Source organism: Typopeltis vanoorti, chromosome 10 (assembly GCF_054136105.1).
Source record: "Typopeltis vanoorti isolate ZY-2024b chromosome 10, IOZ_Tvanoo_1.0, whole genome shotgun sequence".
NCBI classification, from domain to species: Eukaryota; Metazoa; Arthropoda; class Arachnida; order Uropygi; family Thelyphonidae; genus Typopeltis; species Typopeltis vanoorti.
This window is the reverse complement of record NC_143558.1, coordinates 81,873,935-81,899,885: the sequence shown is the minus strand read 5'-3', so window position 1 is coordinate 81,899,885 and position 25,951 is coordinate 81,873,935. Positions and strand designations below refer to the sequence as shown.

General features: G+C 36.1%; 1 protein-coding gene across 2 annotated transcripts in view; it reads right to left on the bottom strand.

Moving 5' to 3' along the window:
- Positions 1-25,951, bottom strand: part of LOC150102542 (uncharacterized) — a 280,577-nt gene that overhangs the window by 168,144 nt on the left and 86,482 nt on the right. For both annotated transcript variants that reach the window (XM_090399064.1, XM_090399065.1), the window contains exon 4: positions 24,525-24,621. In XM_090399064.1, the coding sequence (XP_090255190.1) occupies positions 24,525-24,621 (97 nt within the window). The remainder of the gene's footprint in view (positions 1-24,524; positions 24,622-25,951) is intronic.

The following is a 25,951-nucleotide window of genomic DNA, read 5'->3' as shown; positions in this document are numbered from 1 at the left end:
GAATTCCCACGCTAAATTGCTTGACGAACTCCGTTTGGAAGTATCATCGATATTGCAAAAAGTGCCCGTGAGTGAATATTACCAGAAAGTGTAAGAAAGTGTCCACGATCTCAAGGATCTAGTATATGGAACTGGATGACTAATTAGCAAGTAAGACTTTTGTGTAAGACTTTCCTAGGTGTGAAATTCATGGCAAAGATTGCTGATTTTTTTGTTTGTTAACTTTGAGAGCCGTAGTAAAGATGGAAGGCCACTTGGTATAGCAATTGTGAAGTAGTTAGCAGAGTAACAAGGAATTAGTTAATGTTGATATATGTGAGAGGTTTAGTATGCTTAATAATCTTTATAGTCTGAGTTAAAATAATGCAAAGTGTGTAGAAGTCTTGTTCCCATGTCTGATATGTATGTGAGAGTAATTTTTGTAATAGTCATTTGGCTTAAGGTAGAATTGTTTAATTAATCAAGTGGAGAGCCAGACACATGGAGTTTTAGTATTTCTATGTTAAAATTGCTGAAAAACTTGGAGCTGAAGAATTGTCTTGAATGAGTAGTATTAACTTTATATGTACCTTAATTTAGCATGAATAAATTGTTTTGTTTGTCAAATAACTTGCCTCATTCTGCCTGACCAATGCACTTCTCATAAAAAGACAGAACCTGTGTGACCTTAAAAGTTAAAGTAGCCAACACTGACGAATAGTAGATTTTTGCGTTGCTTGACTTAGAGATATTTCCGTGTTTTTGCTGAGTTATTTTTTCTTAGGAAGGATATACAACTCCTCTCTGTGATTTCTGATGGCGCAGTTGTAAATTAATAAATAATCCATTAACGATAATAGATTATTTCAAGCAACGAGATTACAACAACTCGGAGTTATGACTGTTAAGTTTTATAAGTTGAGTTAAATAAATAAATAAGACAAGTAAAGGATAAATACTGAATACATATCAAAATTAAAGAATATAAGTATCATATATTTTACAATGCCGCAGTCGACTCTATATTACAACACCATATTTCTGATAAGGGTGATGATGTGAGTTAGAATCAATATCTGTACCAAATTGATGGATTAGATGAAAAAACAGCCATAATCAGCTGTTCGAAGTGTTCCCTAAAGTAATTAGCTAGAATTAGGGAAAAGGAAAGATCCCAAAGCTGCTCCCTCTATCTGTCTGCAAGAATTGTTTTTTTGCTCTGGCAACTGAAATATCCTGAATTGATGACAAAGTCGAATAATTTTACAATATCAGAAGGAAAGTCATTGTAAAGTAATTCAATAGCATCTGCCAGAAGGATATCTGTAAAGAGTGAGACTACATCAAAACTTACTAGAAGTTACGACGTCCTCTGATGGCATTACTGTCACTAGATGGGTTGATAACTCGATATTACATGTGATATCTAGCTACTTAGGAAAGGAGCCTATCAGTGTAGGTCAGAGGTTCAGCAGGAAAGAAAAAAAGTATGTTGAAATTCCGCTACCATGCAGCATAGCTGTTTATAACAAACATATGGATGGAGTGGACCTTATGGACTCTCTTGTGGCTTTGTATCGAAATGATACCAGGAACAAATGATGGTATATGAGAATTTTTTACCATATGTTGAATATATTTGTTTGTAATGCACGGATCATTTGGAAATGGGAAGAAAAAGAAAAACTGAATTTGTTGAATTCAAATCAAGAGTAGCAACTGCTTTGATATATCAAGATTTAGCTCAGCTAGATACAAAAAAACGAGGCTACCCTTCAAGTCAGACACCACCAGCACTAAAGAAATGCAAAACTCACTCTGTGCCACATGAGAAACATTTTGATGGCAGTGGACACTCCCAAAGAAGACAACAGGTGCTAATGCCAATCATTGCAGAGATGTACACTGCAAGAGTAAAACAAGATGCATCTGTGGTAGATGTGAGGTTTCAATCTTTCCAGAAGGTTTTTCAGTCTTCCCATACAAAATGAGGCAAAGAGAATAAGACTGTTCTTGATTTACATAGCTCTACTGCATATTCTAATTGTTCCACTTTTTTGCATGTACTAAGTAATCCAAATTTTGATCATTCATACAGTGTTTCAGCAAAATATAAATTGTTTATAATCGGTTTTGTTATACTTGTTCTTTCAATGAAATCTTTCAATGAAAATAAATTCCTTAGTCTAAGTCATTTCCATAGAAATATGTCAGTAGTCTGTTGCTGTTAGTGCATGATGTCTTCAGATAAGGACATCATTTTTTACATATACAGGACATAAATTTAGCAAAATTAATGAATTCATACTGTAAGATTAAATGGTACTGTATCATGTGATTATATTTTTTTATAAATGAATATAAAAATGCATGAGAGGGTTAAGACTAAAAAATCATGGTGTGAGATATATGTGAGGATTTTCAGAAACTAAAGTTTTCAGGAAAAAACTGAAAATGGTATGACTTACCAAGAATTTACTATTCACTATCACTACTTCCAGCCTCGAGAGCACTTTCCTTGTGTGCATTATCAAAGTCATCTACCCAAATAGTATCATCTTCTTTCCAATTATTTCAAGCAAAAATTACCAGTAATTTATACGACTTGAGATATGTCATGGACAATCCTTCACGAATGACTAATGAGAAGTTAAAGCAGAGCAGGGAACAGTCAGCAATGGTAGACCAGTAGATAGAGTAGTCATGAAGACATGCATATGATTGATATTTTGTTAATACCAATGCATATAATTGATATTAACAAAAGATTGTGTGACCTATACACAAAAGCAAGCCGACAACTGTTGAGTTGAAATGCTAATTCACTTCAACTAAATTCCATAATATTCGAAACTGCCATAACAACATAAACTATATATTTCTTAGTTTTAACACGTTCACGACAGTGTTTTGCCCATTTATCATTCCAACAAAACTTCTCATTACTGTTTGTGTACCGCTTGCATGTCACGTAGGCAGGCTCAACTCACACAAAGTTTCAACCTTTCAGCTGAATTTTATTGCTGCTTGTTTGCGTGCCACTTCCACGTCGAGCTGGCAGGTAGACTCGCACACACATTATATGGCATGTTTCAATTCTTGGTAGAATTTTATTTGAAATTAGCTTTTGTGATCTCTCTTAATGACATTGAAAATTTCAAATGCAATCAAACAAACACTTATTTCATTTAACTGAAAAATTGGAAAAGAGTTTTTAGTAAGATACTGTGTTTGCGGTGCAACATATGGTTTTGCTTGAGTCTATACAGCATAGTTTCTGTGGGAGGGGGACATGTGATCTATTAGTTAGTACCATTTTTATTCCAGTTGTCTCTAATTGCACTATTTGTTGAGAAATATATTACACAGACTGCAAATGTCACTGTATCTTATTCAGTGATACAATAAAACTACTTGTTTTTCTTGCTTCTGCAGTACAGTGGCTGTTGGGGGAGGGGGGATGTGTTATTTACTATGGGAAGCTTACTATCACCCCAATGTGAACATGCTTAGACTTTTTTTTGTGTGCGAGATATATGCGAAACTTTTTAATTTCTTTTTTTTTTTTTTTCCATAAAGTAAAATCAGGGGTGCAAGTTATATTCAAATAAATATGGTATACACTCACATTTATTCATTAATATTAATAAATAACTATATGAGATCTAAGTTAGTTTCTTTTCTACTTTTTTTATACACTGAAAAGTTATATTTAAAAGATGGTAAATATCAAAATCAGTGTTTTACATACAATTCACTATTGAAATTGAAAATCAGAGCTTGATTCCTTTCCTGGATACACTGGTTACACGTATTCCCTCAGGCAGCCTATCCTTCACTGTTTACCGCAAGCCTAAACATACAGGCCAATATACACATGCTAACTCATATCACCACCCTTTGCAAAATCTTGAAGTCATTAGCACCTTCAAAAACAGAGCTATAACAATTTGCTCTAATGAACTAGCTCTTAAACAAGAATTACAAATTATTAGCAATATATTTATAAATAATGGCTATAGCAAAAATACTATCAATAAAGTTCTTCATGAAACTTCATCAAAAAATACATATAATATAGATTATAGTAAAACCACAGCTATCCTATACATTAAAGGGTTATCAGAAAAAATAAATAGAATTCTACACCATTATAATCTTAATGCCTTTTAAACCACCTATAAAATTAAAAACATATTCAACTCCTCTAAGGATCCTCCCCCCCCCCCCCCCCCATTGGCTCACTCTGGAGTTTATCGTATTTACTGCACCTGTAACTTACCTTTTATTGGGGAAACTGGACGTACAATCCCTATCTGTAAAAAAGAACACAAATGATACATTAAATTTAACAATTTTGGTGAAGCAGGCCTCTCAGATCATGCTGTTAACATCCTACACCAAATTGACCGGAAAACTACATGTTCTCTACATCATATAAAAACTTGGTATGAATGGAAATTTAACAAAGTTTTGATTAACCATTCTAATCTTAACAGTAATGGTGGCATAAAAATCCCAAGAATTTGGATGGCACATATTCAGTCCACTTAGTCCTTAAAGTTTTTCAGCATACCCTGACTTTAAGACTCTAAGCAATTATTTCAGCTTTTATTGGCCACCATCCATACTGTTTTGTTTCAATTTATATGTATACTTACATGAGTAGCTTTGTGTGAACACGTTGTTCTCTAGCTTAATTTATTTTTGTAACCAAATAGATATTAATAATAAAAGTAAAATTAATAATAAAAGACTCTAGCATTGATGTGGTAAGATTTTTTTTTTCACCAGAGGTCAGGCCATTAGTTTTAACGGTTGACCAAATCAATGTAACTTTAGCATACTATGTAGATTGTAGTGCAGCTTGTTTCGTTGTATATATGTGTATACTTCAGATGACCTTAATATGAAGGTCGAAATGTCGAGTAATTATTTTGGTTTATATTAAACAGAGTAACAAATTGGTATCTGAAAGATACCAAAAGGAAACATGGAAGACCAGCCTTAAGGTGGGAAGACCCCATGATCAAGAAAGTTGGAAGAAAATGGAATAGCTCAAGACAGGAACAGCTGGACTCTTTATGACCTTGCAGTCATGGAGAAATCCTGACTGAAATCACAGGTCCATCTAGGTAATCAAGGTATTAAACTGAAGTTTTACTCTAACACGGTAGTTGTTTGCATAATTTTTATAATGAATCAAATTTTTTTTTTTTATTAATTACATCTTTCAAGCAAAAAAACATTACAAAGAACTTCTATTAAAACATCACAATCAGAATGACTTCATATATATATAATTATCCTACATGATCATTCAGTTCCCTCATATGTACCTTCAAGGGATGTACAGAATACGCCAGTACAACATAATTAAGTATATATTATTACTAATGAGAATTAACAACACACTGCAGATTTGATATTTATATAATATTTTTATTTAGTACAAAATTTTTTTTCCTAATATCCAGGTTATCTTGAGTACAACTTATCATGGGAGGTCCAGCTATCACATGCACAGCTCACTGTACCTCGAATGAAATGCATTCAGTGTCCCTGTACTCACCACACAATCAGGTAATGCACTCCTACCCAACACTCTCCATGCAAAAAATCTACTCCTCTCCCCTTTGCTCATACCCACCTTATGCAGTTTCCAGGGGTGGCTTATCGTTCTCCTCAGCTTCAGATATTCTATAGAAAATCTCATCCACACTAATCTGATAATTACCCCTTACCAGCTTATACATCTCGATCATATCTCTACTTCTTCCTTCTATCCACCAGGCTCTGTAATTTGCATTCTCTCAATTTGTTCTCATATTCCACATTCCAGAGACCAAAAACTAACTTAGTTAATCATCTCTGGACACATTCCAACATCTCATCATCCTTTTGAAAACCTGGTGACCAAATCTGTGCACAGTAATCCATAGGAGGCCTGATCAGTCTTGTACAATGGAATCAAAACATCCTTACTTCTACATGTCAGTGTTCTCCACATTATTCCCATAATCCACTGTGTTGTCCTCACGATTTTGGAAAAATGTCCACGAAATTTCAACTCCATATCCACCACAACCCAAAATCCTTAATCACCTCCTCCAAAATATCCACACCAATCCTATACTCTGCATTCCGTCTTTGCTTCCCAAATTTTAAAACCTTACACTTTGCAACATTAAACTGACATTCCCACACATTCGTCTATTCAGACATTCTATTTAGGTCCTCTTGCAAAGCTACAAAATTCGATCTACTTCTCATAACCCTCTCCAATTTTGCATCATCTGCAAACAACTGTACCTTATCATTTATGCCCTTTCCAATGTCATTTACATACAAACAGACCCCTGGGCCAAACCACTAGTGACTTTCCTCTTCTGGGATAACACTCCCTCATACACAACCTGTTGATATGTTTCAGACAGCCAATCTCCAATCCAATGCACTAATCTATTATCCAACCCCATCTGTTCAAGTTTAACTACTAGTTTGTTCATGTGGCAATTTTTCGAAAGCTTTTGCAAAATCTAAATATACTACTGTATATGCATCCCCCTTGTTCAATATATTCATCACTTGTTATGATAAACAGATTGCTAAAACATGATTTTCCTTTAGCAAACATGTTTAATAGACATGGTGTTTATTAAACAGAATTCTACTGCTGTCCACCCAGTTCTGAAACCTTATCCTAACTAGATTCTCCAACACCTTGACCACAACTTCAGACAAGGAGATTGGCCTATAATTTGAAGCCTTAGTGTCATCAATGAAGCAGAACAATTTTGTCATCTTTGCTACATAAGATTACTTTGGTGAAAGACCTTAGAATCTTTCTCCAGAGGAGATGGCAGGTTCTGCAAGTCTCAATTGGTCCAGCTCGTGACATCTAATATAATTAAGATGTTTGTTCATCATGATAAATAGTTGCCAACCTACCAGTATGGCCAAACATGATAACCTACACTGACACAGAATTTGATAGACCCAAGGGTATGCAAAAGGTGGAAGTTTATCTTTTTGCAGAGCTTAAAAAAAAGCAGAAATCTTGCTAATAGGGTTAAATGACATCTGAATGTTAACCAATCTATGCAATATGGCTATTCCTTCAAAAACACCTTTATTAAAAAAGGAATGGTGACATGATGAGCCACCAAGAGTTGGTGCATCATGTAAATTTGGCCAATGACAAGGAAATCCTACAGTTATTAATAACTTTGTTGACATAAAACTTGTTAAAGCCATTAGCAAGGAAGTAGACCTGATGCAATTACTTTCTGAGACAGCAGCACTTCAGTAGAACACGATGAGTGAGCTTGTTGTACCATATTTCTGAGAAGGACGATGATGTAAAAGAGCATGAATATAAAATCTGGTATGGATTTTCTTTCTAAAAACAGAGACGTGAAGGCTACCATCTTGCTGACAAAGAAAAAGATCTAGAAAGACAATTCAATTATCTTCTTCTACCTCAAGAGTGAACTGGATGCGATGGTGGACTCTGTTCATCTTCATGATGATATCTTAAGAGAACCATGCCAAACTGCAACAATGTCATCCACATATCTGTACCATAACAACAGTTTAGAAGCCATCCAGTAGACACTGTTCAAAACAATCCATGAAACAGTTAGCAAGTGTTGGAGGAAGTAGGACTACTCATTGACTTCCCAAAAGGTAGTCCACTATGTCACCATTCCTTATGTTAAAAGTGACAATGAAGGAACGGTCAAGCTGCATAGATCAGCTGACTTTAGGAACCCTTTCACCCTAATAACAAAATTTCTTCTTTTTTAACTCTGCAAAAGATAAACTTCCACCTTTCACACACCCTGAGATCTATTATATTCAATGCCAGTGTAGGTTATCATATTTTAGCCAGACTTATAGATTGGTGGCTATTCATCATGATGAACATCATGATTACATTACATTCCATGAGCAAGACAAGTCAAGAATTACAGAACACGCCATCTACGAAACATCGAATCCTTTGAAGGAAGATTAAAGTCCTTCACAAAAGAAATTATCTAATGGAATGCTTATACAAAGAAAGTTGTGAAACCTTGCTTCATGATTTGAACCGCAACAGAAATGATCAACTAATATAATCATTATTATAGGAAATAGTATTTCTCCAAATATTCCATAGGCAATAGTTGTTTTTTTTTTGTTTGAATTAATCTTTTGTCTCTCGTTTAATTTTTGTGCAGTTAAGACCTTAAAATATTTCAGACACACACACATAATATAGAATGTGCCATTCTATATTATGTACGTGTAGCTTGCGCCTTTTCATCGAGTCTTCCGGTTTCTCTTCTACTTGTTTAATTTGAAAGTCATACTGAAGATGCTCTTGATATTAGGGAGAAAATGCTATGCTAAATAATACACTGCTCAAAACAATGAGGGGATATTTTAGTTTCTGTCAGATAATTATAAATTTCTGCAAATAATTATAACTATTGGGTACTTTATACAGGAATAAATATTTCTTACTTATGGATAGGGTGTAATTGATGAGATATTGTTTAAATAATCGATATTTATTATAAATTGTGTTGTTGTTATTATTATTATTATTATTATTATTATTATTACGTGACACCTCCAGGGAGTCCAAAGACTCATTGAGGGAGGGTACCCACTCCACAACTCTCTGTCTCCACCACTCAATCCACCAACTTCAACTAACCACGACTACACCAACACCATCTACTGCTGACTACCACCACTAGTATTTCTACATACAATCGCAAACATCCATGCCCATAGTGGGATTCAAACCCACAGCCTTCTGGCTGGAAAGCGGATACGCTAACACCCAGACAACCAGGCCGGCAACTGTTATATTTCTAAATTATATTTGTTAAATTTGTTATATTTGTAAATTATTTTTACAACTTTATAATTTACAACAAAACCAAAATATCCCCTAATTGTTTTGAGCAGTATAATATTAAGTATTAAATCTGTAGTGAGTTGTTAATTCCCTAATTATGGCTTACATTTCCATTTGTCATGTAAATAATACTAATCTCCTATCAACAATTTTCCTTTATCTTAGTCTGTCACCACCACTAGTATTTCCACAGACAATCACAAACATCCATGCCCATAGCGGGATTCAAACCCACAGCCTTTTGGCTGGAAAGCGGAGACGCTAACACTCAGCCAACCAGGCTGGCAACTGTTATATTTCTAAATTATATTTGTTATTTATCAAATATCAGCACTCCAATATTATTGTATCTTATATTTCTGTCATCTAGGCTTTTAACTGCATCAATCCTCCTGGATTTTGATTCTCCTCTGAGTCTTTTTCCTGCGGTCCTGGCAACAAACATTTGTTCTGCTAACCTTTCTTCCTCCATTCTGTTTAACTTATCACACTATCTTGGATTAGCTCTGTTCACATTTCTCAATAATAACAACGTCAATGTCAGCCTTTTGACCACTGGTTCAATCTATACATTAATGATATTAGGAAGAATGTAAAAGGTGATGTTAAACTGTTTGCTGATGATGCAAAGATAGGCAAGGAAATAAGGGATGCTGTGATATCCAACACTTACAGAATGATTCGAATAGGCTTTAAATTTGGGCAAATGAAAATGACTATCAGTTCAATGTTGGCAAGTTTAAAAAATTATGCACTTTGGCATAAATTGGGTCATCTCCTAAACAACTTACTGTGTGATTGATACTTCAGGGTAGTCTCCAGAGGAAGCACCAGTAAACAGAGAGTGCTTAAGAATGGATTACCTCAGGGCTAGGTGCTCGCACCACTGCTTTTTAGCCTTTATCGCAGATATTCCTAAAACAGCCAGCAGGAAGTTTGCTTATGCAGATGATCTAGCTTTGGCAATCAGCGACAAGTCTATAAAAAGAACTGAAGAAATATTGAAGAATGATCTGCCGACTTTATGGCAGTTCTATAAAAAATGGATATTAACACCAAATTCTGGTAAAACCGAATGTTCTTGCTTTCACCTCAATAATAGACTTGCAAATCAAAAAGCAGAGATATATGCTGATGGAACATTAATTTCATTTAATCCGACACCTAAATATCTGGGAATAACTCTGGACAGAACTCTGTCATATAAACAGTATATGATTAATATCACTGCTAAAGTTCGCACCAGAAATAACATAGTTCAGAAACTCTGTGGTACTATATGGGGCTCAAGTGCCACAACTCTGCGATGCACCCATGGGTCTAGTTTACAGTGCAACAGGGTATGGTGCTCCTGTCTGGCTCAATAGTTACCATGTCAATAAACTAGATGCTCAACTTAACTCCACTCTGCGTTTAATAACAAGCTGCATTAGGAGTACACCCTTACAATGGCTCCCAACTCTGAGCCATATTGCTCCTCCGGAACTGTGACGACAGGAAGCCTTGCTTTGTGAATATAAAAGAATTTTAAATAACCAAACCTCCCAATACATGAATTTATTCCAGATGCTTTATCTAATAGACTAAAATCCAGAAGACCTGCCATAAAAACCGCCCATAATCTTCTTAGTCAGAATGATAGTCTGGTGAGCAGGTGGGATGTACTGTGGTCCCAAGCAGTATCACCTGAAGTTCGTAATTACATTAACATCTTCCAAAAACCATCTGGACTTGACCTGCCCAGGAATATATGGACGACGGCTAACAGGATTCGTATAGGTCATGGTGTATGTGAAGACTCACTTTCAAAGTGGGGTAAGATACCAAATCCTCACTCTCCCTGTGGAGCCAAGATCCAAACCATTTGCCATAGTACAGGAATGTGAGCTGACCGCATATCCAGGTGACTTTAAGGATATCTTTGCCCTATCCCCAGAGGCGATCAACTGAATTAAAAATCTAAATGTTAAAATATGATAAATCTTCTGTCTGATGCTTGTCATAAATTTCATATTTGTATTTGCCTGAATGTAGATGTTTTACTTTCTTTTATTCATATTATCATATATGTGTATCTTATCTATATTCATGTGTATTTTATCTTATTGACTTTTAACCATGTGTACAAGCCCATACGATAAATAAATAAATAAATATGCACTTTGGCGTGATGAGATTTCCAATTTCATATCATACTAGTGAGATTATGCTACAAGAAACTGATGGGGATAGGAATTTGAAGTTCAGAGATCACATAGCAAAAATTACAAATACAATATATAGGAGAATTGCAAACCTTGGCATACAAGGATATAAGACTGCACCTGGATTATGGAATTAAAACTGTGAGGACAGATTGCGAGTATGTGGACTACAGACTGTGGTTAGTAGTTGAAAGTAGGGTAATATGACAGAGATCTATAAACTTCTGAATGGGTGTTATAAGATATTGTGTGATGAAATTTTTTATATGGAAGGTGGGGAGAAAACATGAAGGCATCCATGGAAATTAAATTTGCTCTTGGTTAAGAAAGGAAGAGCTAGATTTTTCTCTCACAGAGCATTAAGTGAGTGGAATACGTTTGCATGTTGAAGTAGTGAGTGCATCTAGTGTGAATGAATTTAAGAGTAAGTATGCTGAATGGTTTGGGTGATGTATAACTTTCCCTTGATGAGTTCTTGAATCCCTGGAAGTCTCAGATAATAATAATAAAGTTCCTTCCTAATAGTCTTCATTTTTAATATGATTCTACCATTGATGCCATCTTCACTCAACTAATTTCTTAGAGAACTTTCATATCTGTGGTCTCTAGTCTCTGATCAACTGTTTCATTTCTAATTTAACTCCCGGATCCATAAGTTAAAATTGTTTTGCATGATGTATTGTATACTGCTAGTTTAGTATTTTGGCTAATTTCTCTCTTATTCCATAAACTTATTCAACTGACTCCCCACTACACTAGCTTTCTTATTGTATTGTCTATTTCCATATTTAATTTACCATCTTCACTAAAAAGTATGCCTAAATAGCTGAAATATTTTACATGTTCTGTAAGTTTCCTATTCAAGATGCAGCTAATGTTTTCAATGCTTCTACCTATTTTCTCAATTTTTGTCTTTTTATTGCTAATATTCTTGACAAATTTGTTATAGCAGTTCTTCAATTTAGTTTCTGGAGACTTGCAGTAGATGTGTTTAGGAGTATATCATTATCTGTATAAAGAAAGAGTTAACATTGATATCTCCAATTCTGATATAAGGTTTAATGTCACTTTCTTTTACAATATGATTCATATAGATGATGAGTAAAACAGAAAAATAGGGTGCACACTTATCTTGCACCTGATTTTCTTCCTGTACCTCTTTCAATTCTAATTGCTGACTTAGAACTTAAACAGAGACTATGTATTGGTCTGTATAATGTTCCATTTACCTCATATACTTGTGGCAGTGTTTCAGGATGCACTTTTCTAGATCTACAAAACTTAAGTATAATCCTTATTACATTTCCATGATTTCTCTACTATAGTTTGCCCATCATTTGTAGGTCTCTGCTTTGCGTCTTTCCAAGAATAGTAGATTCATGCTGAAGGGGAGAAAGAAACGAAGGACGTCCGAATTGGTCGCCAACATGCGAAATCACGTGCTTTATAGGTAAAATTTTCCAACTGTTATACAAGCAACATAGTTAACTAAAATAATCATAAAAGAGAAGTTAATTTTCCGACCGGTAATAATAAACAACTTATCCCACAATACGGACTGATTACCCTATTATCGGAATGGATTCTCCTTTTTCTGAGATGCGCAGAAGTGTCGAAGGATCTCTAATCGGTGGGCGAACTATATTTCTCTTAATATGAAAATCTGATTCTGACTACCTTTGGCTGAATCCTGTTTGTTCTTCTCCAAGTTTCCCTCCACACAATTTTTTTATCCTCATCTCAAAAATGTTTGCTTAAATCATACTGAAATTTTACTTGGAGCACTTAAGAGGGAAATTCCTCAGTAAGTCTTGTATTCAGTTTTATTTCTCTTTTATACAGGCAGGAAATATTAGCTCTAATCTAATCATCTCGAATTCAACCTTCTGAACAGGCCTTCTGAATTATGTAGTAGCCAGTGTAGAACTTTTTTATGCATTTCTAGTCAAATATCATCTACTCCAACTACCTTTCCACATTTCAGGTTTCTACCTCAAAGACTGATACATACTCATTCCACTTAAATATTTCCAACCACAATTCTGTCACTGCTTATCTCATTTAATAATATTTCAAAGTAATTACTCCAGATATCCAGAATATCTTTGTCTTCAGTTTTTATATAACCTTCATTTTATCTCTGATTCTTTTAGTACTCTTTCCTCCATTTGAAAGATTTTTCAATAGTCTCCAGAACATTTTGTCAACTTGTTGATATTTGTCTTTATATTCTTACCAAAATCTACCCATGAGTTTTGTTTAGTGATTTTCCACACAGGCCTCCCACTTTTTTTTTTTAGGACATCTGCTGACTTACTCACTAAGATCTTCGATACAATTTCTTCCTTTTCCATGAATGATTGTTTAACTTTTTGTGTCTACTATGAAGTATGGAATCCTTGCAAAGAACTTTCATATGCTTTCCCAAATGAATCAATCATTGTTTTCTTCATAGTCTGCCATTCAGATCCCAAGGATTGGTTCTTGTTTTTAAACTCCTAATTTTTCTTGAATGATATTTGTATAGTTAAGTCTACAGTTCATCTCATTTTAAAAGCTTCTCGACTTTACTTCTTTTTAAAACTTACTTCTTACATATTTTTCTTTTTAGTATAATAATGATTCAATAAATAATCACACCCACGATGCCATATTTAGTGATTACTTAAGTCAAAGATGGATAACTGGGTGAGATCCACACAGCCTGTAAGGAATATGAATTAAGTTCCCAACTGGAGCTTCTGACCAGTGTTCAATCCTCACCTTCTTGTGGTGCACACCTTGTTTATAGATATCACCAGCCTGGTTGGCCGAGTGGTTAGCATAACAACTCTCCAGCCAAAAGGCTGCGGATTTGAATCCCGCTGTGGGCATGGATGTTTGTGATTGTCTGTGAAAATACTAGTGGTGGTGGTGGTGGTGGTTGGCGATAGATGGCGTTGGTGTAGATATCAAGGTAGTTGCGGTTGGTCGAGATGAAAACTTGTAAAGTAGATGCCCTCCCTTGATGAGTCTTTGGACTCCCTGGAGGTGTTATGTAGTAGTAATAATAATATCTGCTGGACAGTGAAGGAATGAGGAAGAACCAGTAATATGGGACTTAACCAACAAAAATGTATTCTGTATTGGCTTAAATTACAAACAAATATGATGGAAAACATGACATAATGAAATGCCATGCCAGCTCGTGTGTCACTCCATTTTTTATTTATGTGCCTCCAACCTGCAAAACGTTTATTTGTGAGCCTATAGTACAGTGATGGCGAACCTATGACACGTGTGTCGGCACTGACACACTTGAGGGTTTCAGGTGACACACCTTGGATGTTGAAAAATATTGGTATTCTGATGAAAAAACTGCAATAAATCATGTAAGATCGCTCTCAGTTAAGGCGAAGGTAGGTTTGTTCATTGAAAGAACTTTCGACCAGTAGTCAAGCAACAGAAAAGTCATTAAATGTAATGTAAATTTGTAATTTCAGTTTATTAAATTAATTGTATAATATAAATTCATAGATTTTATATCAATGTCCTATTAAATAAATAGCCTAATATGATATGTATAAGTCACCATCTATGATTATGTAGTTATATTTATGATGCATGTATGCAAGTGGCACATGAACAATGCCAATATTTATAGAAAAAAAAAGTTTGACACACCTGGGTAAAAAGGTTCGCCATCACTGCTATAGTACATTCATAGGTGGGTTAACATTTTTTTCCCCCATTTTTATTGATTTAAGATATTTTTTTTGGTATTTTTATTTATTTATTTATTTTTACCAGATCCAAAAACTCGGCTATAGAGACCAAACATGGAAATTTTTCAAGCGACTTCAGGCTTGAAGTGGGGCAGTAGGATCACACCAGACAATGAAATTCTTCTTCCAATAAAAAATACTGCCATTTTCAGAGGAACAAGGGCAAACATTTGAAGTCAGATAGTGGAATAAATTCAGCCTCAGAAGAATAGAAAATTGTTACAATAATTTAACGAATATGTAAAACACAGGAAAAGATAAATTTGTTTAACTAATTTAACATTAATTAGCAGATATTACATTTTGTGTCTCACAAAACATCATCATGTGTGAAGGAAGGATAAAAACTTGAATATAACACATCAACAAATTTACATCCAATAGGTTTCTCTCTATATCAAAAAACTGTAATCCATTAAAGGGATTACAGCTACAGCTAAAAAAAATAAAAAAAAGACTTGGAGAATTGTATTTTCCATTTATCATGTTTGCACACCATAGCGGGGTGCTTAAGGGTCAAAGCTATATAACTGAGAGGAGACCTCCACACAGCCTTTAAAGGAATGCGGAGAACCGACCAGGGCTTCTGACCTAATGTCCAATCCTCACCTTCTCATGGTGCACCCTATTGGGTATCTGCTTGGATAATGAACGAACAAGGATGGGCTGGCAATTTGGGATTTAGCCGACCAAATTGTATTCTTATTCGTTAAACCAAAATAAAAAAAAATGACGGTACGACATGACAAAATTTCATGCCGGCTGGGGCATCACGCGGTTAAACAAGGCCCCCATTGTTTTCGCTTGGAACCAGGGTGAACAGCGAAAAGTCAGCCTGGAACAAATCTGAAAACTAACCCCAACTCAACATCACCAGAGTTAAAGATCGGTACTATCAACGTAAGAAGCCTGAATGGCAAAGAAATGGAGCTAGCTGAGGAATTAGATAAGTGCCAGATCGACATAATAGGGGTGACTGAAACAAAAAAAAACCAAAACTGGTGAGATCTTTCTGAGCAATAAATACAAAATGTTATATTCAGGCAATAACAATCAAGGAAAAGAAGGAGTAGCCATAGTATTCAACACAAAATACGAGGCTAATCTTCTTGAATGGCAGTCAGTCTCAAGTAGAGTAATGTGGGCAAATATGAGAATGGGGAACTGGACAATGAGACTTATTTGTGTCTATGGTCCCATAGAAGGTTCTACTAAGGTAGAAGTGGAGGAATATTGTGAGGCTTTAGAAAAAGCAACTGACACAATGAAAAAGGAAAAGTTGGTCCTTGTTGGGGATCTAAATAGCAGAACAGGAAATGATTGTGAGACATACAAAAATATTTTGGGAAAATTTGGAGAAAAGAGCAAAGCTAATAATAATGCCAAATATCTGTTGGATATCTGCTCAGGACATGGACTGGTTATTACTAACTCCATGTTCCAACATAAAAATGTGCACAAATTCACATGGAGAGAAGAGGCTAGGAATAAGAAAAGTCTCATTGACTATATTATTGTTGATAGTGATGTTTTTCTCCCTGGTGCAGGACACCAGAGTGTACAGAGAATTTGAAATCGGAAGTGATCACTATTTAGTCTTGAGCAGGATAAAATTGAATTTCATATTGAAAAGAATAACATGTAAGAAAGTTTAAAAGCGAATAAAAGTTGAGCAGCTCTCAGATGTGAACTGTAGACTAAAATACACAAAGATTATTGAAGAAAAAATGAAAGAGTTTGAGAACAGGAATCAAACCTTGGAGATTCAGTGGCAAACTCTGAAGAAAACATTGATTGATTCTGCCAGAGAGGCATGTGGTGAGGTTGTCTGCAAGGATAGAAAAATCAGGACTCCATGTGGACACAGGAATTTAAAGAGGCAGTGAAGGAAAAGAAGAAAGCATATCAAAAGTTCCTGTCAAATAAGTCAGCTTGTGCTATTAGAGAATACAGAGACAAATGCAAGAATGCTAAACACTGTGTAAAACTAGCTAAACAAAAGTCATGGGAGGACTTTGGCAAGAATATAGAAAATAAATATCAAGAAGGTGGCAAAATATTCTGGAGGTTGTTGAAGAAGTTTAGGAATGGAGGGAAAGAGTGCTGTAAAAGGAGTTAGAGATGATAAAGGCGACATGAAAACAGTAGAAAAAGATATCCTTGAGGTATGGAGTAATTACTTTGAAAAATTGCTAAATGAAACAAGCAGTGATGACAGCACAGTGGTAAAAAACACTGACCAGGCATGCAGTCAGGAATACATATCCATACTTGAAGTAGAAAAAGCCATCAAAGGCTTGAAATGTGGAAAGGCAGCAGGAGTAGATGATATTCAACCAGAAATGCTTAAGTATGGTGGTATAAGAGTCTTACAGTGGCTGTACTGCATAGCTCAGAAAGCCTGGACAGAGGGACGAATTCCCGATGATTGGAGTAGAGCTCTCATAGTACCCATATATAAAAAGGGAAATAAAACTGAATTGAGAATTACAGAGGTATTTCCCTACTGAGTGTTCCTGGCAAGATCTATGCAAGTATACTTGAGAAACGGTTGAGAAGAATTGTGTAAGAAAACCTTGGTGAAGAACAAGTTGGATTCAGGCCAAATAGAGGCTGTCAGGATCAGATCTTCACTTTACGACAAATAGTCGAAAAAGCATGGGAATATAACAAAGATCTGTATTTAAGTTTTATCGATTAGGAAAAGGCATATGACAAGGTGCCAAGAGAGAAGCTATTCAATACACTGCAGTTATATGGTGTCAATGGGGCATTATATCAAGCAATACTTAGTCTTTATTTCAGTTATAAGTCAGCAGTTAGAATTGAAGTAAGTACACGAAGATGGTTTAATATTAAATCTGGTGTGAGACAAGGATGTACATTATCCCCTCTGTTATTCATTATCTATATGGATCATATTATGAAGGAAAGTGGTATTAAACACGATATCAAAATTGGAGATGTTAATGTCAGTTCTTTCCTTATGCGGATGATGTCATATTTCTAAATAAATCTGCTACAAGTCTGCAAGATTCTCTGACTAAATTGAATAGCTGTTGTAATAGATATGGTATGAAGGTCAGCAATAAAAAGACAAAGACAATGAAAATAGGCAGAATCATTGAAAATGTCAACTGCATTGTGAACAGAGAACCTGTGGAACAAGTAAAACATTATTATTATTATTATTATTGTTGTTCCGGGAAACTCCAAGGAGTCGACAGACTCATCGAGGGAAGCCCCAACATCATGTCAAGAACAACTATTCAACATTCACACAGTATCTATCATACCTTACCTTGAACTCATTCACGGTCGTAGCACCCACAACAGACTCTGGAAGCTTATTCTACTCGTTTACCACTCTCCAAGTAAAGAACCTAGCTCTAACACCCTTGTCAACCACGCTCTTGCCCAGCTTCCATGCATGGCCCCTAGTCCTCCCACCACCAGGCATATTTTCAAAAATATCTTCTGGATCAATCTTATGAAAACCCTTCAGTAATTTGAATGTCTCAATCATATCACCCCTCCTTCGCCTATTGTCCAATTTCTGCAACCCACAAATCTTCAACCTATTCTTATAAGGTTAATTCCACAGACCTGCTATCATCTTGGTCACTCGTCTCTGGACCCTCTCCACTTCCTCCCCATCACGAAGAAACCCTGGTGCCCATAACTGGGCACAGAAGTCCAGATGGGGTCTTATCAAGGCTCAATACAAAGGAACAACAACTTGTTCGTCTCTGCATGTTAAAGTATTTTTCAGAAGCCAAGTGATTAGGTGAGCTGTTTTAGTTACTTTTGCAATGTGACTCCTAAACTTCAACTCCCTATCCACCAACACTCCCAAATCCCTGGCCTCATCAATCTCCTGGAGTATGGTTCCACCAATGCGATATACTGCTGCTATTCTTTTCACCCAAAGTGCATAACCTTACACTTTGCCACATTAAATTGACATCCATTTTTCCTAGCCCAGTCCTCCAAACTATCCAAATCATCCTGTAAAATTTTGACATCCTGTGCACTCACAATTACTCTACCCAACTTTGCATCATCAGCAAACAAGTGAACACTTCCTCTCAGATCCTTTCCAATATCATTGATGAACAAATTGAAAAGCAGTGGTCCAAGAACAGAGCCCTGTGGCACTCCACTAGTCACAAGACGTGTTTTAGACTCCACTCCTGAATAAACCACTCTTTGATATCTCTCCTTTAACCACCCTCCTATCCATCTCACCAACCCTATATCTATACCCATCTGCTCCAGTTTACTGATTAGATTTCCATGTGGTATCCTATCAAAGGCCTTGGAAAGGTCCAGTAGTATCACTGTAAACCCATTACCCCTATCCAGTTCAGCCGTCACTGTGTTATAAAACGTGAGCAAGTTACTGAGGCATGATCTACCCTTCACAAAACCATGTTGTCCCCCATACAATATCCCATTTTCATCTATCCAATCCTGTATTCTTTTCTTGACTAATTTCTCTAAGACCTTGACTATGATTCCTGATATGCTAATCAGTCGGTAATTTACAACAGCAGTCTTGGAACCACCTTTATGCAGTGGAACTATTTTCCCCTCTTTCCACCCGCTCGGGACTAACCCAGACCCAAGACTCAAATTAAACAAAATGGTCAAGGGTACTGACAATTCTTTAGCTGCTTCTCGTACAACACGAGCTGGTATACCATCCAATCCCACAGATGTATTGACATTGAGGTTATGCAATAGACTACTCACCTCCACTTCATTCACCACAATTCCCATATAATCTACTGGTTTATTTGTTTCTGCAATGTCACCACCTGGATGATATACTCTTGCAAAGTGCTCACTCAGTAACTCAACTATCTCAACTGATTCAGTTACCTCCCTACCATCGGCATTCTTTAAAATCAATCTGCCATGTACATTTTTCCTTTTACTTGCTACATATCTAAAAAACTGTTTAGGATTCTCTTTAGCCTGCATGGCCATGTTCTTTCGTAATCCTTTTTTGCTTTTCTTACCACACTCGTCACCCTTCTGGCCTGCGCTTTATACCGTTCATGTGCCTGCCGGTCACCCTTCTCCTTAAATTCTCTCCATAGTTGTTTCTTTTTTTGCAGCTCAAGCTTAATGGTGTTATTCATCCATTTAACCCCTACTTGATTTATTATTCGGACTCTAGGTATACAGTCAGCCATTGCTTCATGCAAGCACTTCTTAACTACCTCCCATGCACTATCAACTTCTAGTCCTTGCAGTTGTACATGCCATGGCACTGAACCAATCAAACTCCTAAGCTTGTCATACTTTCCAGCCCGATAATTCCACATGTACCCTGTCTTAATTGAAAATTCTACACCTTTAGCTACCTCCCAAGTTAAGACGCTATGATCACTCTCACCGAATTCATGTTTCACTAATACCTATAACCTGTGGTCTGGAAGTGCCAACCATGGCCAAAAATTCTTCCTTCTTGTTCCTAATACTCCTAGTATTAGGAACAAGAATTAGTGTACATGAATTTAAGACCCCCATTAGCCCCAACCCTACCTTGATGCCTTATATTAACTATCCCACTCAGATTTGTTGTCCTTATTTGCTCTGGCATATTATATTCATTCTTACGTTCAACTGCCTCCATAAGGACTTTCCCCCCCCTTAACAAATCTAGTTTCCCTGAATTTGCACATCCACTACATTCAGCAACACTTTCTCAAGTCTTCTTACACCGTAACCATTCAAATGCAAGCCATCCATCTTATATAGATCCTTTCGCCCATCAAACTCACTCCACACATCCACAAATTCCACACCACTCGTCATACATAACCCACGCATAAAGTCATTCGCAATTATGGCCCTCCTTTTAAACATTTCACTGTCATACCGTGGCAAAAGACTAATCATTCTAACTCTCTCACTCTTTTCTTTTGCTACCTCAAACAATTCATTCAGGTCTTCTATCATTTCCATTTTATCTCCTTTCAAATCATTCGTACCTGCCACAACAATCATTTCTTTCACCCTTTCCTTTTGCTCTCTAATAGACTCAGTTACGTCCTTTATGGTCGCACAGGTTGGTACGATTTTGTCAAATCCTCTACTAACACACCTCATACTAACGAGTCTCCATACAGCACTCTATTCTTCATTTTGTTCATGTTCACATTCATACGTCTATTTTTCCTGTCATACCTTTTATTATTGGTTGGTTCATTCAGTCTACTTTTGTTCATGCACTCTAGCTGCTGTTTTGCTCTTTCTATCGCACTATTCAACAACGTGATCTCACTCAATGCATCTATCTCATCTTTTTTATTCTCTGAGAAACCATTTATACTATCATTCACACTTTCACAATTTTCATGTACAACCTTGCCGTTTCCTGTCATATCCCTATTTCCTTAATTCTGAAGGTTGACAAAAATATCACACTCAAGATCCGAAATACACTTCAATTCCTCATTCTCCCTACATTTTCTACACACATTCGATCCTTTATTATCATCTAACCACACTCCGACCGCACTCCGCAAAGCGTACATTTCACAGCTAGTACACTGACTCATTTCTTTTATACTACCGTTCTTTGATAAGGATGGCGAACCTTCATTACTGGCCGCCATTTTCCTTCACACAGGTGCCATACTTTTTTGCAACGTGTTTTGTCAAATTATACGTTATAACACACTAAAAACAGACGCACTAAAATACGCAAGGCAAGCAAAACAAAACTACACAATATTAAGTAATTTGTATCGATAACTGAAAATGATACTTATCTTATCTGGAGCTTGCACGAACACTACACATTATGAATTCATCTAGCTGCGACTTCCCGACATAGATTATGTTATAAAACACTTTAGTACACTAACCACGTTAATAAAGCCCAATAATATACCAAAATTACACACTTAAGTCCATTACATTGAATCCAAAACATTCAGCTACTTAGGCACGATTTTTAGTGAGGATGGTAAATTAAATAAGAAAATAGACAACAGAATCAACAAAGCTGGTATGGTAGGAAATCAATTGAATAAATTCATATGGAATAAGAGAGAAATTAGTCAGAACACTAAATTAGCTGTATACAAGACAGTGTTCACACCAGTTTTAACTTATGGATCTGAGAGCTGGGTCAGAAGTAAAGCACTTGACCAAAGACTAGAGACCGCAGTTATGAGAGTCCTGAGAAAGATTAGATGTGTGAACAGATGGCATCAATGGCAATATCATATTAAAAACGAGGATATTAGGAAAGAACTTGACATTGTCAGCATCCAGGAATGCGTTAGCAGAGCTAATCTCAGGTGGTATGGTCACTTAAACAGAATGGGTGAGGAAAGATTAGCAAAACAAGTGTTCTCTGCCAGGTTGGCAGCAAAACGACTCAAGGAAGACCAAGATTATAGGTGGATTGATACGGTACAAAGTGTCTTAGACGATAGAAATATATGATCTGATAATGTTGGAGTCTTGACAAGTAACAGACTGATTTGGAGGAAAATTGTAGATAGGAAGTTAGTAATGATGTAATTTTTTTCATGTAGTACTATCATATCTTGTACACCCCTTGAGGGTACATGGCAGGAATTTGATGATGATGATGATGATGCATACCATAGCTGAACTTTCACACACATTTTTCCCATTCCTCCCTTGATGATCTAGTTTCCCTGACTCTCTGCATTAGGTCTCATTCCAAGAAGTAATTTTGCCAGGCTTATGATGCCAAATGAATTCAAGTGCAGGCCATCCTTCTATACAAGTCTTTTGGGGAGACAACAAACTGCTAACACAAATGAGAATCAGAAGCTAATTTGGCTGGAGCAATTACAGACTCTGAAATGCAGACAACACCAAACAGCAGTAAAACTTAGGATACCAGGGCAGTCACTACAGAAAATCCTTAAATAGTTGGGTGCCTTTTTGTACATCATTCAGGTGAGTGTGTGTGTGTTTAACAGTAACGGATTACGCTGCATGGCTGGAATACTGTGCATGCATGCTGGCCACTGCCTATGAAGATCCATCCTTCCTCCATAATGACCCATTCTTGGATGAAGCACATTTCCATGTAAGCAATCATAAACAGACGAACCTGCAGGTTTCTTGGTTTCCTCTACACCTGAATATGTCCAAGAGAAACTTTTTCATGGCGAGGTCACCACATGGTGTGCAGTTCCTGACCATGGCATAATTGGACCATACATCATTGAACAGGGTGGTGTAACAGTGACCTTGAATAGTAAACATTACATCAAGAATGTGTTGGTTCTATTCATCCAGGATTTGCACAGGATGTGCTGTGCAAAAAACATTCCATTTCATATAGTATTCCAACAGGATGGACCTCTTGCACATCACATGGTTCTAGAGCCTATTTATCAGAATGCTTCCCTGGGATGCTCATTTTGAGGTTCACAGAATTCCCGTATCCTTCACATTCTACTAATCTCACATTGCTTGATGCCTTTGTTTGGGATATGTTGAAGGAATGGGCATTCCACCATGACTCGCATTCAAACCTTGATGAACTGATTGATAAAATTACATGATATGTCCAGCAGATGTCCCAACCCTTGTTCTCCAAGATGACAGAGAACCTTCACTATTGAGCTATGAAACCTGTCTTGAAAGACAAGGCACCCATTTTGAGCATGTAATCTACCGTCGTTAATGCTTTATTCAATCTATATTCCACTGATAGCTGTGTACATATCATCATGTGTAAGCATGTATTTCTTTGTTCATAAACCTGTTTACTCCATAACATATATCGTTGTAGTTATTCAGTACTGTTTTTTCATGCCATACTGTATATATTTTTTACATCAATGCCATGTCTCAGGTGTATGGGGAGACACAGCAGTTCATTGCCATTTTTTTTATGAAGAGTTGCAGGTTGTAGTTTGCAAATACTTCTTGTGGTAGGCTTCCAGAAGACCGAGGTAGATGGAATAAAAGACGAAGAAGAAAAACAGGTTCAGTGTGTTTGTAGTTGCACAGTAAAGGGGTGCTGACCAGTTGCTGCTCTTGTATGAACAGGTAACAGAAAGTAGAAGAATGATGGTTGCCAGTTCAGTGGAGGAATGACCATTTAAGTATCTATAAAATAGACACAGAGCTAAAACATTGAATCTGAGGGATAGAGGTTAAAGTGAATCTGTAAGTTAAAATTTGTTAAAGATTGTCTATGAGTCGAATTGCTCTCCTCTGGATAGCATTAATAATTGTTAGAGAAGTCTTAGTGCACCACATCAAGCATGGACAGATTTGGGATTTGTGTATAGTTAAGAGTTTGCTGGGTGTACAATATTATCTTAAACAAAAGAGCATGGTAGTTTCTTGGATGCTAAGGAAGCTTTTGATGTGATGTGTTTGTATCATCAGTATGTATAGTCACATTCACATGACTTTATAATGTGCTTTATACGTTGCACTTGTGCAACTGTGAACATGTCTTTGTTAGAAGAATATGCTCAATGGAATGCATAATAATGTATATTTTTTATTTTAAAACATAACTAGGTTCTCTGCTTTTCTAAAGATATTATAATATTGGAATCCTAAAGATTTACACTAAAACAGAGAACAAAATCTCTCTCTCTCTCTCTCTTTATGCATATTAACAGTACAACACAAACCACCTACCTTTAAGCGGGACAAATATCACATTTTCACGTTGTTTAGCAGAAGACTTTTTAGATGGTTCTGCCATTGCCCATGGGCGATCATTGTGGTCCATTTTCTGAATTTCAACAATAAATAAATCATTTAAAATGAAACAAGTTTACATTCTGATATGAAAATGATTATAAATGTTGATTACAAAATAAGGTTTTATGAAAATTCTAGTTTTATTTTACTCGTTTGAATATCTTTTTTTCATTTAATTCCAAGATTTACATTTAGAACCAAAATTATGAATCAAGTTTATCTTCATGTGAACAAAACTAAATGTCTATTTTACTGAGATAATTTGATAAAATGTCCATCTAATAGAATCCTTTTAATGTCCATCACAAACCTACTCGCATATACAAATCATTTCACCATAAATCTAGTAATATCATCCAGCAAAAGTACAGGTATCACTAAAGCAATACATAAAAGAGCCAGAATGATCTGCTTCACAAAACCAACCGGCATTGTGTGCAGATGATGGTAGTAGTGGTTCTGTGTAGTTGATGGATTAAATGGTGGAGACAGAGTTGTAGAGTGCCCTTCCATCAAATATAGTACATCAAAAGACATTAGAACTTCTACCAACAACACCTTTAATTTCTTAAATTGAAAAAAGGCAAAGCTATTTTGGTAATGGAGCTGCCCCTTTTATCCAACCAAGGTGAAAGAGATAATTAAATGGGACTATATTAAGGAAGGAATATTTATTTGATACATGTGTGCATTTTTTGAAGGTCCAAGGATGACATAGTAGCTGGAATAGGAGGCTAAATCAGAGCTGAGATGGAATGTAATTAGGAGGTATTGCTGATGAAGAACCAATAATTGATTATAGAGATACTTGATTGATTGCCAAAACAATGTGGATACCACCAATAATGGAAAAATGAATTAAACAAACTATGAGTTCAAAAAGAGATGAAAATAAAAAAAGCAAAGGGAACAAAAAACCTGTTATATACACAGCAAGGAAACAAGATGACGGTGTACTGGTGGTTTCATTTAAAAAGCTATTAGATATAGAACCGAGATAACTAAAAATAAATTATCCTCCGCAACTGTCAAATAATCAATCTCCTAATACTCTTAAACCAATTTAATTCCTCTAAATATATCATCTCATTAAGCCATACAGCAAGCTCACAGTCAGTTATCTCTGTTCTACATCTGATGATGTTTGAAATTAATGGCCAGCACACCATCATATTGCTCTCTTTTGCCATATATATATATATATATATATATATATATATATATGCCTGGGAAAGGAGTGTCCTAGGTTCAATTCCTGTTGCTGATGTGAGGAGCTTAAGGATCTTTCTCAGACAGAGCGAAGTTAGCGGGCATGGACAACTGGGCTTTTCTCACCAGTTTATCTGGGGTTTTTCTTCCTG